This window comes from Camelina sativa, chromosome 1, assembly GCF_000633955.1.
Source record: "Camelina sativa cultivar DH55 chromosome 1, Cs, whole genome shotgun sequence".
Taxonomy (NCBI): Eukaryota; Viridiplantae; Streptophyta; class Magnoliopsida; order Brassicales; family Brassicaceae; genus Camelina; species Camelina sativa.
Window position 1 is genome coordinate 12,266,536 of NC_025685.1, and position 15,570 is coordinate 12,282,105.

At 45.1% G+C, this 15,570-nt stretch overlaps 1 protein-coding gene across 1 annotated transcript; it reads left to right on the forward strand.

Moving 5' to 3' along the window:
• Positions 2,805-3,656, forward strand: LOC109125654 (putative defensin-like protein 251). The gene is given in 2 exon segments (XM_019227744.1): positions 2,805-3,045; positions 3,048-3,656. Coding segments are annotated over 2 exon segments (264 nt in total). The 5' UTR covers positions 2,805-2,856; the 3' UTR covers positions 3,123-3,656.

Genomic DNA, 15,570 nt, shown 5'->3' on the forward strand with positions numbered 1-15,570 from the left:
GTCCTTCAGCTAGCCCTAAGGCCGAAAATAAATGCAAAATAATGCAACAAAGGAAAGCAAATAAAATCAAACACAAACCATTGTTTTTGGAAAGTAAATAAACTAATTAAAGAAAAATATAAAGCAAACTTGATCTCTCTTGATGATCACGCCTTCTAGACATTTTTGGGGTTGGTGGAACCTGCAAGGATCGAAAATATTGAATAGAACTTACCTGGATGCGATCTAGGTCCAATAGACGTTCTCTGAACCACTTCTTGTACTACTCGATGAACTACTTCAGGGTTCTTGTCTTGTACTGGCTTGTTGGCTTGTTTACTGAAGTAGAGGTCTTCCTGGAGTTCCTCTAGAGTATCTTGATCAGCCTCTTGATGCTCGTTCATGTCCTCTATGTCTTGGTCTTGATCTTCACTATCTTGATCGGAGGTGTAGCTTGTATCACGCGTCTCTTGCAGATCCAATGTCTTCTCTTGGATTCTTGAGGTTCCTTGACCTGCCAAAAGAGGTTTCATACCTGGGGAACTGGTTTGATCCAGGCTCATTTGGGTGAAGGCTTCAGCAAACTCTTCCTCAGCAATGTGGTCATCTCTGTTGTGGCGGCAAGATGGTGGTACAGACCAGTTGACATCCTTCAGCTCTAGGGAGCTTACAATGTCTTGAACAGCTAGGTTAAATCTCTTCCTTAGCTGTTTAGCCTTTGATCGTGTCACAGGGCCTTCTCGTACTTCTATTACAGGGTGTGGTACCGGATCTGGTTCAACAGTTTGGGCGGTAGGGTTTATGTCCGCATCATAATGTGTCTCGAGATTTAGCTAAATGCATTCATGATGAGAGTGGTATCAATTCGACAATAGAGTTAGGCAAGTATCTGGGAATGCCAGTTCTACAAAAGAGAATGAATAAAGAGACCTTCAATGAGGTCTTGGCACGGGTCTTGTCAAAGCTGACTGGTTGGAAAAGTTAGTGTCTGAGTTTTGCTGGTAGGATGACACTTACAAAAGCAGTTTTAACTTCCATTCCTGTCCACACTATGAGTATGATTGCTCTGCCTAAGTCTCTTCTAAATGAGCTTGAGAAGGTTTCTCGTTCGTTTCTCTGGGGTAGCACACGAGAGAAAAAGAAACAACATCTTATAGTCTGGGAGCGTGTTTGTTTATCTAAGCAGGAGGGTGGTGTTGGTATTAGACGGGCATGGGAGATGAACCTTGCGTTATTGGCAAAAGTGGGTTGGCGCTTACTGCATGATAAAGAGAGTCTCTGGGCCCGTGTGTTGCGAAGCAAGTATAAAGTGGGCGGTATTCAGAAACTGGATTGGTTGGTTCCTAAAAGTACCTGGTCCTCGACTTGGCGTAATGTGGGGTTGAGTATGCGGGAGGTTGTTGTGTCGGGGCAGCATTGGGTGCTTGGTAATGGTCGGGACGTTCGGTTTTGGGAGGATAGGTGGCTGCTACAAATGCCACTTGCGGAGTGTTTAGTGACAGATTTGCCGGAAGAGAGAAGGAATGAGCATGTTCGAGACTTAATAAGGGATGGAGTAAGTTGGATTCTAGACTGTATTGCACCTTATGTTTCTCAAGAGGTGTGTTTACAGCTATACTCGGTGGTACTGGACAATGTTACAGGGGCTCAGGATAGACTGTCTTGGGGCGAGACGGCTAATGGTTCATTCACTGTGACTTCAGCCTATCACTTGATAACTCGTTCTGGCTGTCAGGGGGTTAACATGGGTATGTTTTGGACACGGATATGGAGTGTCGAAGTGCCACAGAGAATACGGACCTTCTTGTGGTTAGTGGGGCATCAGGCTGTCATGTCCAATGCAGAGCATTTTCGGCGTCATCTTTGTGATTCTGTTACCTGTGTTGTGTGTAAAGGAGGGGAGGAGACTCTCATTCACCTATTGAGGGATTGTCCGACGATGGCGGGGGTGTGGAGAAGGTTGGTTCCAGTGAGAAATCAGCCACGATTCTTTATGCTGTCATTATTGGAATGGTTATATGCGAACTTAGGTGGTGAGCTTTGTTTCATGGGATTGCCTTGGTCGACTTTATTTGGGATCGCAGTCTGGTGGGGGTGGAAATGGAGGTGCGGGAACGTGTTTGGTACTAATGGTAAGTGTCGGGATAGAGTCAAATTGCTTAAGGACATAGCTAAAGAGGTCGCTGATTGCTTGGATTGCTCCAAGGGATGGTTGGAGTAAGTTTAATACAGATGGTGCCTCTCGGGGGAACCTGGGACTGGCCACGGCTGGTGGATTTTTGCGAGATGGATTTGGCAGTTGAATTTGTGGGTTTGCTTTACATATCGGGATATGTACGGCAACTCTGGCAGAACTGTGGGGTGTGTATTATGGGTTAAGAATAACATGGGAAAGACGGGTTCGACGATTGGAGTTAGAGGTAGATTCTAAAGAGGTGGTTGGTTTTCTTGTGATAGGGATTAGTGAGGCTCATCCGTTCTCGTTCCTGGTACGTCTGTGTCATGACTTCATATCACGAGACTGGATTGTCCGTGTTACTCACGCGTATAGAGAGGCTAATCATCTTGCTGACGGATTAGCAAACTATGCTTTTTCTTTGCCGTTGGATTTTCATTCATTTGATACTGTTTCGAGTGGTATCGAGTCGATTGTCTCGGATGATGTCCGGGGGGTTGCAGTTCCACGTCGATTTTGTACTTAATTTATGTTTTTTGTTTAATAAAAGGGGGACCTAGTCCCCTTCCCTTACCTTACCAAAAAAAAAAGTACATATATAAATATGAGTTTCAAATAATAAAAAAATTACTTATTTCATCTAAAAAATACTAAAGTTTATGCATTAAAAAAAAAAGAACTTTTGATTAAGTTTTGGAGTCATGAGGTGTGTTACTTCGTTCGTAGTTTTGTGTATTCTCATGATCCTTGTTTTGAACAATGTTAAAGGTAAACTATTAAAAAAAAATAGTTTTGGTTTTTTGAAAAATGAAAACAGTAGAAGTGGAAGCACAAACACGTTTTGTTACCGCGAAATGGATCAACGTAATGTAAAATATAAGCTTTGTGACTCTGTCAGAACACCTTATGGCGAAAGAAATAACACCATCGCTGCACATGTTATATGACGCTTCCTTGCAATCATTAGGTAAAAACCATAATATTTTTGCCAAAAGTAAGAGATAAGGGACGACCGGACTTGATTTAGTCAAAGAGCTTGATTTTATAATTAAGAGATAGGGGTGGACGACCTACCATCCGAATAAGTAATTATAACGTAACAAAACCAACGAGTTTGATAAGTAATCATAGAGTATATATATAGAAGGAACAGTGCTTTCGCTATACACAAATCAGAGAGATGGTTACCAAATTTTATATTATTGAGCGATGTATTAGATAGATGGCGTCTCCCTCCGTTTCTCACCAGAGAACGGGCGACGGAATATTCATAAGGAAAAAGAACACTACTTACCTTTTTTTTTTTTCATCCATGCGTGATGGTACATAATTGGCAATTGCTGAGGTATGGAAAAAGAAGTGAAACACCAAATTTGTTGAAAAATAATTAATATACGGATTATATGTTACTTACTCAACCCATGTATAGTAATTAAGCCATATATATGAATAAGATCCCCAATCAACGAAAACATGCAAGTCATCTTCTCCGGCTCTCCTCGAACCTGAAAATTGCATGCAAGACGAACAATCATAAATCCAAATACAAATATAAACCAAACAAACTCAACGATCATCTCACGAGTATATATACCAAAACATGAGGGAGACTGCCAAGACAAGCAGCCAAATTAAAAGAAGGCAAAGATATTCGCAACATCAACATGATGTCTCAGATGATTACCGGCGTCGAGAGAGATACCCGCCGTAAAGGGTGGTGAAGTAGTACTTATTGTTGCCGGTGAAGAAAGCACCACGTCGAATAAGCCCAATAAGAGTTGTTTTGTCATAAGTGGGTCATTGGATTGTATAAGGCCAACGAGTAAATCCAAATAATGCGTTTGTGTTGTTAGCTTAGTTTAGCTAAGGTTAGTTTTGTTAGAGTTTGCTTATCTCTTTAGCTAAATTAGAGTGATGTATAAAGAATACTGGTGTGGCAGTTGTGTAAGAAAGTAAGAACCTACAAGTAATACTTAGCAAAAAAAAAAAAAAAAAAGAACCTACAAGTATTGCAAATACAATCTTCGATCATATATCCAATCAACAATCAGATATTTAAATCTAATAAAAAAAATTTACACTTATTATAGCAAAATTCTTAAGTATAATTCTTAGTATTTTTACGCGAGTTTTACAATTGTCTAAATTTTCGACATAGATAAAAACTACCGTAATTACCGTTTTTGAGGTTTACGCGGATTGTATATATCATATATATAGATGATATGGGTGTGCGAGGAGTAGCATAATTTGATATCATTGCTGAGGAAGACAGATGATGTTGTGTCGACTCCAAATTCCATGAATCTGCATGCATACGGTTACGGCATATATGATATTACGTTTTTTTTTCTATAAAAAAGAGTATGGCATTGAATTGAACTCGTGACTATATATTAGTCAAACAAAATTTATTAATTTATTGAAATGGATGATTGGACCACAACAACACACCATAACCATTCCTTATTTAATGTATTTTGGAAGAAATTAAAGCCAAACGGTTTGGCCCAAACCATAAGTCAACGTATAACTCCATTTATTGATTTCAATATACGTATAGGTTACACTGTATAAAATGAAAATATATACTGCAAATTTAAAATTTATTTCAAATATATGTTATTTTATATTTTAGTTTAAATTTTCAATAAATTTTGTTAATTGTATAAAATGATAAAGACATTTATTGATTTTATTTATTATGTTTGATATAATATTTAAAACATATAATTTAAAGAGAAATTGTTAAGACATGCCGGAAAAAACTAAAATGCAAAAAGACATGCATACAAGTATTTTTCATTAGAATTCTACCCCTCTGTCCCTCATAAATTGATGTATTAGAAAAAATTTCTTGTCTCAAAAAAATTGATGTTCTAAATATTTTTAATACTAAAAAGGTGGAAAGTATAAAAGTAGAGAAAAATGTCACAAAAATAAATCATCACATATGCATGAAAACAAAAATAAAAAATAAAAATCATAAAGAAAAAAGTAAATAATAAATTAATCATATACCCCATTGTCTTAGTATGTGTGAAAAATCCTAAATATCAAACTATTAGAAACAGAAGGAGTATAAAATAGAAGTATATATTTTTTTGATAAACCCTATTGGATGATCCGGTTAGCTTCGGTAGAAACATACCGAAGTACTTCAAGGTGGACTTCTCCCCGAAAGGCTACTACAATATAATAAGTTTATAGACCATAGGAGATGGTGATTCTAAGAAATTCTAAATCAACTTTTCTAAACAGAAACCTATTAGAATTAAATCAAAATGCTCAACAAAAAAATAGAGTTGGTTTTAAATATAGAGGTTTTGGAACCAATTCCAAGGGTTTGGAACCAAAACTTTAGTTTTATATTTTTTCTAAATTATAAAAATAAATAAAACTTCCAAATTGGCATAATTGGTTGGAGATGGTCTTATACAGATTATTAGCATCTGGATTACATGTAACTTATTACATTTATTACATTCAATGTATAGTTTTGTGCTAAAAATGGATATAGTGTTGATAATTAATATAGAGGAGTTTCTTCACAAATCTATTCTAGGATTAAGTGATTAACCTATGACCTCACTGTTGGTGCGGGATTTAGCACCCCCACATACCGAACTAAACCAGAAAGACAATTTGGTTATTTAACTGGGAATCTGGTTAGGTGCTCAGTTAGGTCATTTAAGCCCACTTTGGATAGAAGAAGTCCAGCCTCGAGGATGAAGAACCGACTTCCACTTCGCCCGGCGGCCGATCTAAGAGATAGAGTAACTTTCCTTATTTCAGTTCGTCTAATAAGGNTATTCAAATTGTATCCCGAATATTTAGAACTGGGGGGAGGACTAATTGTTGGTGCAGGATTTAGCACCCCCCACATACCGAACTAAACCAGAAAGACAATTTGGTTATTTAACTGGGAATCCGGTTAAGTGCTCAGTTAAGTCATTTAAGCCCACTTCGGATAGAAGAAGTCCAGCCTCGAGGATGAAGAACCGACTTCCACTTCGCCCGGCAGCCGATCTAAGAGATAGAGTAACTTTCCTTATTTCAGTTCGTCTGATAAGGAAAGTTAATATATTGTACGATTCATGAATATGTATAGGGGGAAGGACTTCTCCATTGTAAGGCATCGATTATTGAATACAATTTTGAGTTCTCTTCTTGTTCTTAGCAATAAAAACCCTAATTCTTCTAATATCAAAGCCTAGATTAGTTTTCTAAGAGAGTTTTCTTTACTGAATTTGTTTTCCCCCATAAACAAATTCATTGTGGAAATCCAGTTTCTACAATTGGCGCCGTCTGTGGGGACCGCAAATCGTCTCTAAAAGTTACTCTCTAAGAAAGACAATCTTATCCGAAAAGTCCACGATAATGTCTTCAATCATCAGCGAAGTCACCGGCGCGAACCGTACCACCTCCAACACACCCGATGTCACGGGCGTCGCACCTGCTCAAGACAACGTTGCAACACAGGGCGATGTATCAACCAGGCCGGCCACCGCTGTGTACGTTCGCCGCCCCGTCACCGAGTCAAGGAACATGACTAATGTCTCCTCCGAAATCCCACTTGAGGCCAGATCTGAAGGGGATACCAGCCGGGAAGCAGGGCGAACTCGCGAAGAGACAACCAACCGCGACACGGAGCTCTCCGATGAACAACCAAGCGAGGAAGATGCACGCACCACGACAACGGTCCAAAATCCGCAGGTCGTCTCCATGGAAGATTTCAAGATCCTGTTCGGCACCATGACGAAAGAGATCTACCAGATGATCTCCGAAACTAACCGAAGGGTCGACGCCGTCATAACTCAGACAACCCCATCGCAAATCTCTGCTGGACAGTCGCCCATACTCGGCACTGACAGTCTCACTCGTCGTCTCGACTTCTCGGACGTCCAATACGAACCGAGGAATCCTCCCCCTCAGACGACATCGAGTATTCGACCTACGAACCCAAGTTCACTTGTGCACGAGAATTCGGCCGCCCCGGTCGCCCGCTTCACAAACGCGGGGTCTTGTCTCAAAATCGAAGAAATCAAGACGCAGATCAGCGGTATGAACACGCTTCTTCATCGGGCTATTAGCACGGCTCCAGAAATCGACAGAATTGTCAAAGTAACCCGACAATCCCCTTTTACTCAATGGATCTTGCGAGCCGCCATCCCGAACCTCAAGCTGAAACTCCCAACCTACCTGGGCGACAAAGACCACGTCCAATTCATGACGTCCTTCATGGCAACCATGACAAAGGCACGATTCACCGAAGAACAGAAGGATGTTGGTTGTTGTCAGCTATTCGTCGATAGCCTCTCCGGTCCTGCCTTGGTATGGTTCACAAGGCTCGAACCAAGTTCAATCGATAACTTCGACCAGTTATCTACGGCTTTTCTTAAGCATTATCGAATTCTCATCGAACGAGGCGTGACGAGCTCCGACCTTTGGGAGATGACCCAGGAACCCGGCGAATCCATCGGCAGTTTCCTGAGCAGATTCAAGGAAAAGCTAACGTGCGTCACCATCCCAGAGGATGCCGCAATGGCGGCCTTCAGAAAGGGGTTGATTCCCGGGTCGCCATTACGAAAGGATCTTAACATACGGGAGCCCAAGGACCTCGACGACGCGCTACATCGAGCCTCCAGATTCACGCTCGACGAAGATGAAGACGCCCAGTTAGCCGCAAAAATAATCGGGCAACCGTCGCACCCCCCTAAAGTGGAGGACCAAAACAAACAGCCATCCGACCCAAAGGAGCTGTACTGCGATTTCTACATGATCGCCGGCCACTTCACACACGAATGCGTTCATCGGAAGAATTTCCTGTACGGAAAGTATCTGTCCGGCCACTTCACACACGAAGCCACCTTTCAACCCAAGAGCATTCGTGGAGGCAGAGGCCGCCAAGGAGGATGGCGTGGTGGACGATCTAACGGCGGCCGCGGCACCAAAGGATGACGAGGCCACAACGGTCCGACCAACGGAGTTCAACAGCCGGCTAACCAAGTACTGGCGAACCATCAAGGGGAGATGCTCCAGGCGGACGAGCTGCTTGACCCACCCAAGCGACTGAGAGGGCAAAATCCCGAGTGGGCCAATTCTCCTGCCCGAGGACGAATAACCATGATACTTGGCCCACCAGAGGACTGCGCAGACTCCGTCCGCGCACTAAAGAAGAGGGCGCGTCAAGTTTGCAGCCTTCAAGCAGCCCCAAGCGAACCTCCACTTTGCTCGGACCCCATATCGTTTACTTCGGAAGACGCCAAGGGAATCCAACACCCCCATTCGGACCCTCTAGTCATCGAAGTCTCCATGGGCGATTTCGACGTTGAACGAGTTTTAGTCGACACAGGAAGTACCGTCAATGTGATATGCTGGCAAACGCTAGCAAAAATGGGTGTCACGCCGGAACAACTGAAACCCGAATCTCGCATACTGACGGGATATGATGGGGTCGCCAAACTTTCGATGGGCGATGTNAATTCTCCTGCCCGAGGACGAATAACCATGATACTTGGCCCACCAGAGGACTGCGCAGACTCCGTCCGCGCACTAAAGAAGAGGGCGCGTCAAGTTTGCAGCCTTCAAGCAGCCCCAAGCGAACCTCCACTTTGCTCGGACCCCATATCGTTTACTTCGGAAGACGCCAAGGGAATCCAACACCCCCATTCGGACCCTCTAGTCATCGAAGTCTCCATGGGCGATTTCGACGTTGAACGGGTTTTAGTCGACACAGGAAGTACCGTCAATGTGATATGCTGGCAAACGCTAGCAAAAATGGGTGTCACGCCGGAACAACTGAAACCCGAATCTCGCATACTGACGGGATATGATGGGGTCGCCAAACTTTCGATGGGCGATGTGAAGCTGCAGGTGCGAGCCGATTGTCCCGGAAGACCAAGTTCGCAGTCATCGACACGCCTCCAGTCTACAATGCCATTTTGGGGGTACTGTGGATATACGCGATGCAGGCCGTACCATCGACCTATCACCTCTGCCTCAAGTTCCCAACCATCACGGGAATCTGCACACTTTATGGTGACCAGAGGGTAGCCCGAACTTGCTCTGTTATCGAGAAGAAGCAGAGGAAGACTGAAGACGCGTAGCAACTACAGAGCGGGGACCATCTTATCGGTCCCCATAAGCCGGAAAGAGATCGCCTCAAGTCTCCGGAGTGTCGAATCTTACAGGTGAACATCGATCCCGCCGACCCCTCACGAACTGTTGGCATCGGTGCCAAACTGGAGGAGCACATAAAGTCAAAGCTGATCGCTTTTCTGCAATCTCGGTCCTCCACATTCGCCTGGTCAACGAAGGACATGATCGGGATAGACCCCGATGTTATCTGCCACAAGCTCAACGTCGATCCCACATTCAGACCAGTAAGGCAGAAACGACGACGCCTGGGTCCAGATCGGGCCAAAGCAGTTCAGGACGAGGTCGAGCGGCTGCTCAAAGCTGATCAGATAATGGAGGTCCAGTACCCTGACTAGCTGGCCAATCCAGTGGTGGTCAAGAAGAAGAACGGTAATTGGAGGGTGTGCGTGGATTTCACCGATCTCAACAAAGCTTGCCCCAAAGATAGCTTTCCTTTGCCACACATAGACCGTCTCGTCGAAGCCACGGCTGGAAACCAACTGCTCTCATTCATGGATACCTTCTCAGGTTACAACCAGATCGCCATGAGTTCGACTGACCGCGAAAAAACGGCATTCATAACGGATAGGGGGACCTATTGTTATAAGATCATGCCGTTCGGGCTAAAAAACGCCGGAGCAACCTACCAACGGCTGGTAAACATGATGTTTGCTAGTTTGCTTGGAAGAACCATGGAAGTCTACATCGACGATATGCTGGTTAAATCTTTGATCGCAGAGCAACACATCGAGCATCTCGCTGAGTGCTTCGATATCTTGGATCATTTCCAGATGAAACTGAACCCAACAAAGTGTACATTCGGAGTCACTGCAGGTGAATTCTTGGGGTATATCGTCACTGAGCGGGGGATAGAAGCGAACAATAAACAAATCAGGCCTTATTGGGATTGCCGTCGCCGACCAGCAAACGAGAAGTGCAACGCCTGACCGGCCGCATTGCCGCCTTAAATCGCTTCATCGCTCGATCGACAGATAAATGCCTCCCTTTCTACCAACTCCTCCGCGGAAATAAGGATTTTCACTGGGACGAGGAATGCGAGCCGCCTTCCGGCAACTGAAGGAGTATTTGACTTGCCACTCAGTATTAGTCAAACCAGAAGACGGTGAAACACTGTACCTCTACGTCTCGATTTCCAGTTCGGCTGTCAGCGGCGTATTGGTTCGAGACGACCGTGGGGATCAAAAACCTATCTTCTATACGAGTAAAGCACTCAACGACGCGGAGTCACGATACCCCACGCTGGAGAAGCTCGCACTCGCCGTGATCACCGCCGCACGGAAGCTCCAACCCTATTTCCAGTCACATTCCGTCGTCGTGTTAACCGATCAACCACTCCGAACTATCCTACATAGCCCCCTCCAATCCGGACGCATGGCGAAATGGGCAGTCGAGCTAAGTGAGTATGACATCGAATTCCGCTCCCGTCCAAGCTTCAAGTCGCAAGTTCTGGCCGACTTCATCACCGAGCTGTCTCCTGACCTTGACGACCCCAATCCTAGGGAAGAGCATCGGACAATGTTCGTCGATGGTTCGTCGACGAATGAAGGATCCGGAGTGGGACTCATTCTCTGGTCCCCAACCGGTGAAGTTCTCGAGCAAGCATTAAAGCTCAACTTCAGAGCGTCTAATAACGAAACGGAGTACGAGGCCATCCTTGCGGGACTTCGGTAAGCACGAGGACTCGGAGTGACACATTTGCAAGTCTTTTGTGACTCCCAACTCGTAGTCAGCCAGTTCAGTTGAGAGTTCGACGCCAAAAATAAGCGAATAGGGGCGTATCAGCAGTTGGTCCGAGCACTGTCCGGGGAATTCACATTTTTTTCTTTAACGAAGAATGGACACTATTGGCCGACCATGATGGCCGACTGCGAAGCCTTCACGACAAAGTGTGAAGCCTGTCAGCGCCACGGACCAATGCGGCACATCCCGCCCGAACTGCTAAACACCGTGACAGCTCCATATTCTTTCATGCGCTGGGCCATGGACGCTATAGGCCCTCTACCGGCGTCAAAATCCAAGAAATACGTCCTGGTGCTGACCGATTTTTTTACCAAATGGGTCGAAGCAGAGTCCTTCACAAGGATCCAATCCTTGGACGTAACCAACTTCATAGGGAAGAACATCATATGTCGGCACGTACTTCCATACGAGATTGTCACCGATAACGGCACACAATTCACCTCGATGATCACCAGACGTTTTCTAGCGAAGTGGCAAATCCGCCTCAGCACTTCGACTCCCCGATACCAGCAAGAAAATGGACAAGCTGAGGCCACTAATAAGTCGATCGTCGACGGACTAAAAAAGAGACTTGGTCGAAGAAAGGGGGCGTGGGCAGACCACCCTGATGGCGTATTGTGGTCCTATCGAACAACCCCGCGGTGGAGTACGGGACAATCCCCTTTTTCCCTTGCGTATGGCCTCGAATCACTCGCCCCTGCCGAAGCAGGAGTCCCGACACTCCGACGTACCATGATGGTCAGCAATCCCGAACTTAACAACAGGATGCTGATTGACCACAACGATCTTGCCGAAGAACTGTGTGATCAAGCCTTAGTCTGAGTACAGCACTACCAAGATGCAACTGCTCGGTATTATAACAAGACTGTTCGTCAGCGACGCTTCAACGAAGGCGATCTGGTTCTACGGGAAGTTTTCGAGAACACCAAAGAAGTCAACGCCGGTAAACTCGGCGCTCGGTGGGAGGGTCCATACCTCCTATCCAAGGCAGTTCGCCCGGGCGTCTACGAACTTGTAACAATGGCCGGAGAACGGATCAAAAATTCGTGGAACGCAACCCACTTGAAGAGTTATTACTGCTAAGTCGTCTTCACGATCCTAACTAGGAGTTTTCGGGAATCCGAACTCCATTCATCTTTCCTTTGTAATACGAACTACGGTTGGCTTGATCCCCATTTCGGGGTACGTAGGCAATTCCTTGTCTTTTCAAGATTAAGTGAATGCAGCTAAGATATTAATAAAATCTTTATTTCGAATACATTTCGATCGGAAGTACGCCAAATTACGCAGACAGTCGTTTGGATTAATTTCCATCACACTTCGTCTACAATCGTTATTTTCAAGTACAAATGGAAAACTTCCATTGAATAAATCGGAAATAACGAGTAAAGCAAATTCTTGAGCAATCGCCATTACATGTTTTGGAAATTGGACCGACTAATAAAACAAAAAAAAAAGCGGAGAAAAGAGACGCAAAGGAGAAAACCCTTCCTCCTAGCGCCAGTTCTCTTACAATAAAAAAAAAAAAAAAAAAAAAAAAAAAAAAACCGCCCGTCTTCGGAGATCGGCGCGGTACGAGGCTCACCATCACCGTTCTGGATGATCCTGCAGCCGAAGTGGAGGACGAGGACCAGACAAATCGTCCTCCAAAGGTTCCTCCACCTCCATCTTCATTAGTTTGGCTCACCAAAACCGGCGTGTCTGCCTTAAGGCCTCAAGTCTATCCGCCGGGACATCGAAGCCATGAGACATCAAATCTTCCAGGAAGGTGCATGGGCCCTCGACCATATTCCTTTCGCGAAAGATTAGGCCAGCCGATTCCAAAAAATTGGCATATCGCCTCAACCTTTCCAGGGAAGCCCGATAGGCCCAGATGTCTGTAATAAACGGATGCGCGGTATCCTCCAGAGGTTGGCAGTCGGCCTCGAGTAGGACAGGCACATCCATGCGCGCAACCTGTTCCTGGCACGTCGCACGCGCGGCAAGCAAACCTTCGGCGACCATCTCGCCACTTCGCCAAGAAAAAACCTTCGGCGATCATCTCGGTAGAACCGACAGATCTTGGCGAGCCTAAGACGTCTCGCCGTAAGATGAGCCCCCAACCTATAGCGGCGAGCTCGGTACCGTCGGAGTTCCTGGCATATAAGACTCCCGTCCACGCCAGTCATATCGACGAAAGGGACAGGCGCACGAACCAGAAACGTCTCCGCCCGATCTAGTGCGGAAGGATCACCCGACGCTTCAGTACACCCGCCATTACTCGCCGAAGCAGCCACTCTTTTCCGGGCCCGTCTTAGCCATGCGGATCGAGTAGTTACCATCCTTCTTTCTCAGGAAATTGTGAAAGTTGGAATGTCTCTTTCCCCAACCCTCAACCCTATTTATATAGGGTCGTGGGAAGTAACCGCCGCGGAATCCACCAATCAGAGACCGCGAAAATAATTTTTGTCGTGTCCCGAAAATTATTCTCAAAAACCGCAAAAAACATTTAATGCAGCGCGTCCTTTTTATTTTTTCTAAAAAAAAAATAAATAAATAAAAAATAAAAGTAAAAAACAATAACAATACCGAACTGGTATACACCGAACTCACTCTCCGTTGACACCCTGGCCAGGTGATCAACTCGCGTAACTAGGCACTATTCTTCAGGATTAAGCCGAACCCAGAGTTATTATTTCGCACCTGACTTTCATATGTAGGGATAAGCCGGACCCAGAGTATTTATTCCGCACCTGATCTTTTAATTTTGGGATAAGCCGAACCCAGAGTAGTTCTTTCGCACCCAAACTTTAGTTCGGACGGAATGGTTAGCCGAACCCAGAGAATAATTTCGCAGTCCGGCATCCGAACTAAAGCAAAGGAGATAAGCCGAGCCTAGTATCTCGCTCTCCGACCAAACGCACCCCGTTAGGGCTAAAAAGCTTAATTTTTTAAAAAAAGTTTGATTGATGTTTTCTACCATCGTTTAATAAAAATTGCCGGATATAAGCCGGGAGACGTCTCGCTTCCGGTACATTTTTCAGTAATAAAAATAGCAAACTTTAAATACTCAAACAGTGTAATTCGCGTGCTATAATGCGGCAGAATCTTATTACATACTCAAATAATCTTTATTTCAAATAACACATGTTACTTCCGAACTGGTGCACCATTCGCCGCGATCTCACGAACACTCATCTTGAGTCGTTTTGGCATCGGCCACAACAGCTGCAGCCTGGTCTTCTCCCAGTCCTCGGGGCGAGTTTCCAATGCCCTGGCTTTCTGTTCGGACTCATCCAACAAGTCAATAGTCCTTTTACTTTTTGCCTTAAGTATGGCAACTTCAGTTTCTAAAGTCTTCAGCTGGCGGTCGATCCTACCTTTTTTCATATGAAAGTACTGGAGATCCTGGTTCAGTTCTTGATGTGTACCTGTGATCTGCATAAGCAAAGTCAACAACGGATTAGTTTGGATGCGGATATTGCAGGATGTCTCGCGATAGTTACCTGACGAAAGAAGGTATCCGCTTCAGCAAACTCGGCCTCACTAGCACGCCTGTTAATATAAAACGGCTTGACGTTTCCTAGAATGAAGTCACCAATCAGGGTAGGATCCATGTGTGTCGGCTTCCGATCTGCTTCCTTTCGGCACTTGTTGCAATACGCAACCATGCATGGCGGCAGGGCCGCTATCCTCTCGAATCCATTCTCGATCCAATCTTTTAGGTGGGATTCGAGCATCTCAAGCTTGAGCAGCAATTCACATTGCGCTTGTTCGAGTGCGGCGAGTCGATCGCGGTACTCCGTGTGACGGTCTTCCACCTGATGAAGAAATTCTTCCAGGTCACGTCTCTCTCCCGGTTTTACGCGGAACATCAGCATCCAAGGAGCTCGGATGTTCGGGTAGTAGGCCATCCCCCTTTCAATAGCTTCGGCATTCGAGAACGTCGGGACACCATTCCCGATAGGAGGGGATTCCATGCTGCTAATAGAGTTCGACATCACTCAGGTTTAAAGTTTTTCAAGAATTGTTTAGTTCGGAGACCGCGCTGGTTGATTTATATGCACATTGGGGGGTGAAATTTCCATAGTCTGTGCAAAATGGCAAAAGTGTAAATTTCGAGAATTTGTTGAGTTTTCCTTTTTGGCAAAAGGAAAAGTTCCGGCACAAAAAAAAATAGGGAAGAAAAAGCTTCAAAAGGGAAAATGGGCCGAACAAGTCGGCAATGTTTTACAAGGGTATTCAAACCCACACATCCAAAGCATTTGCTCCTCAGGAAATTAAAGATCAGCGTCCAAAGCACCGGTCAAATCGGCTTGGAAGCTCTCGGCATTGCAGCCATACGGATAGTAGACGGAGTCCGAAGCCATCGTTCCGGGGTGAAGAAGTCCGTAGCCCAGCTGATCAGGGGATATGATGAGGTCGTTTTCATTCAATTCGAGGACGTCGATCGCTTGGATAGTTTCCTCGGCTTTGGCCTTGTTCGTATTAATCTCAGCGATTTGCTCCTCAGGAATAACGGCCCCCTTCTCGAT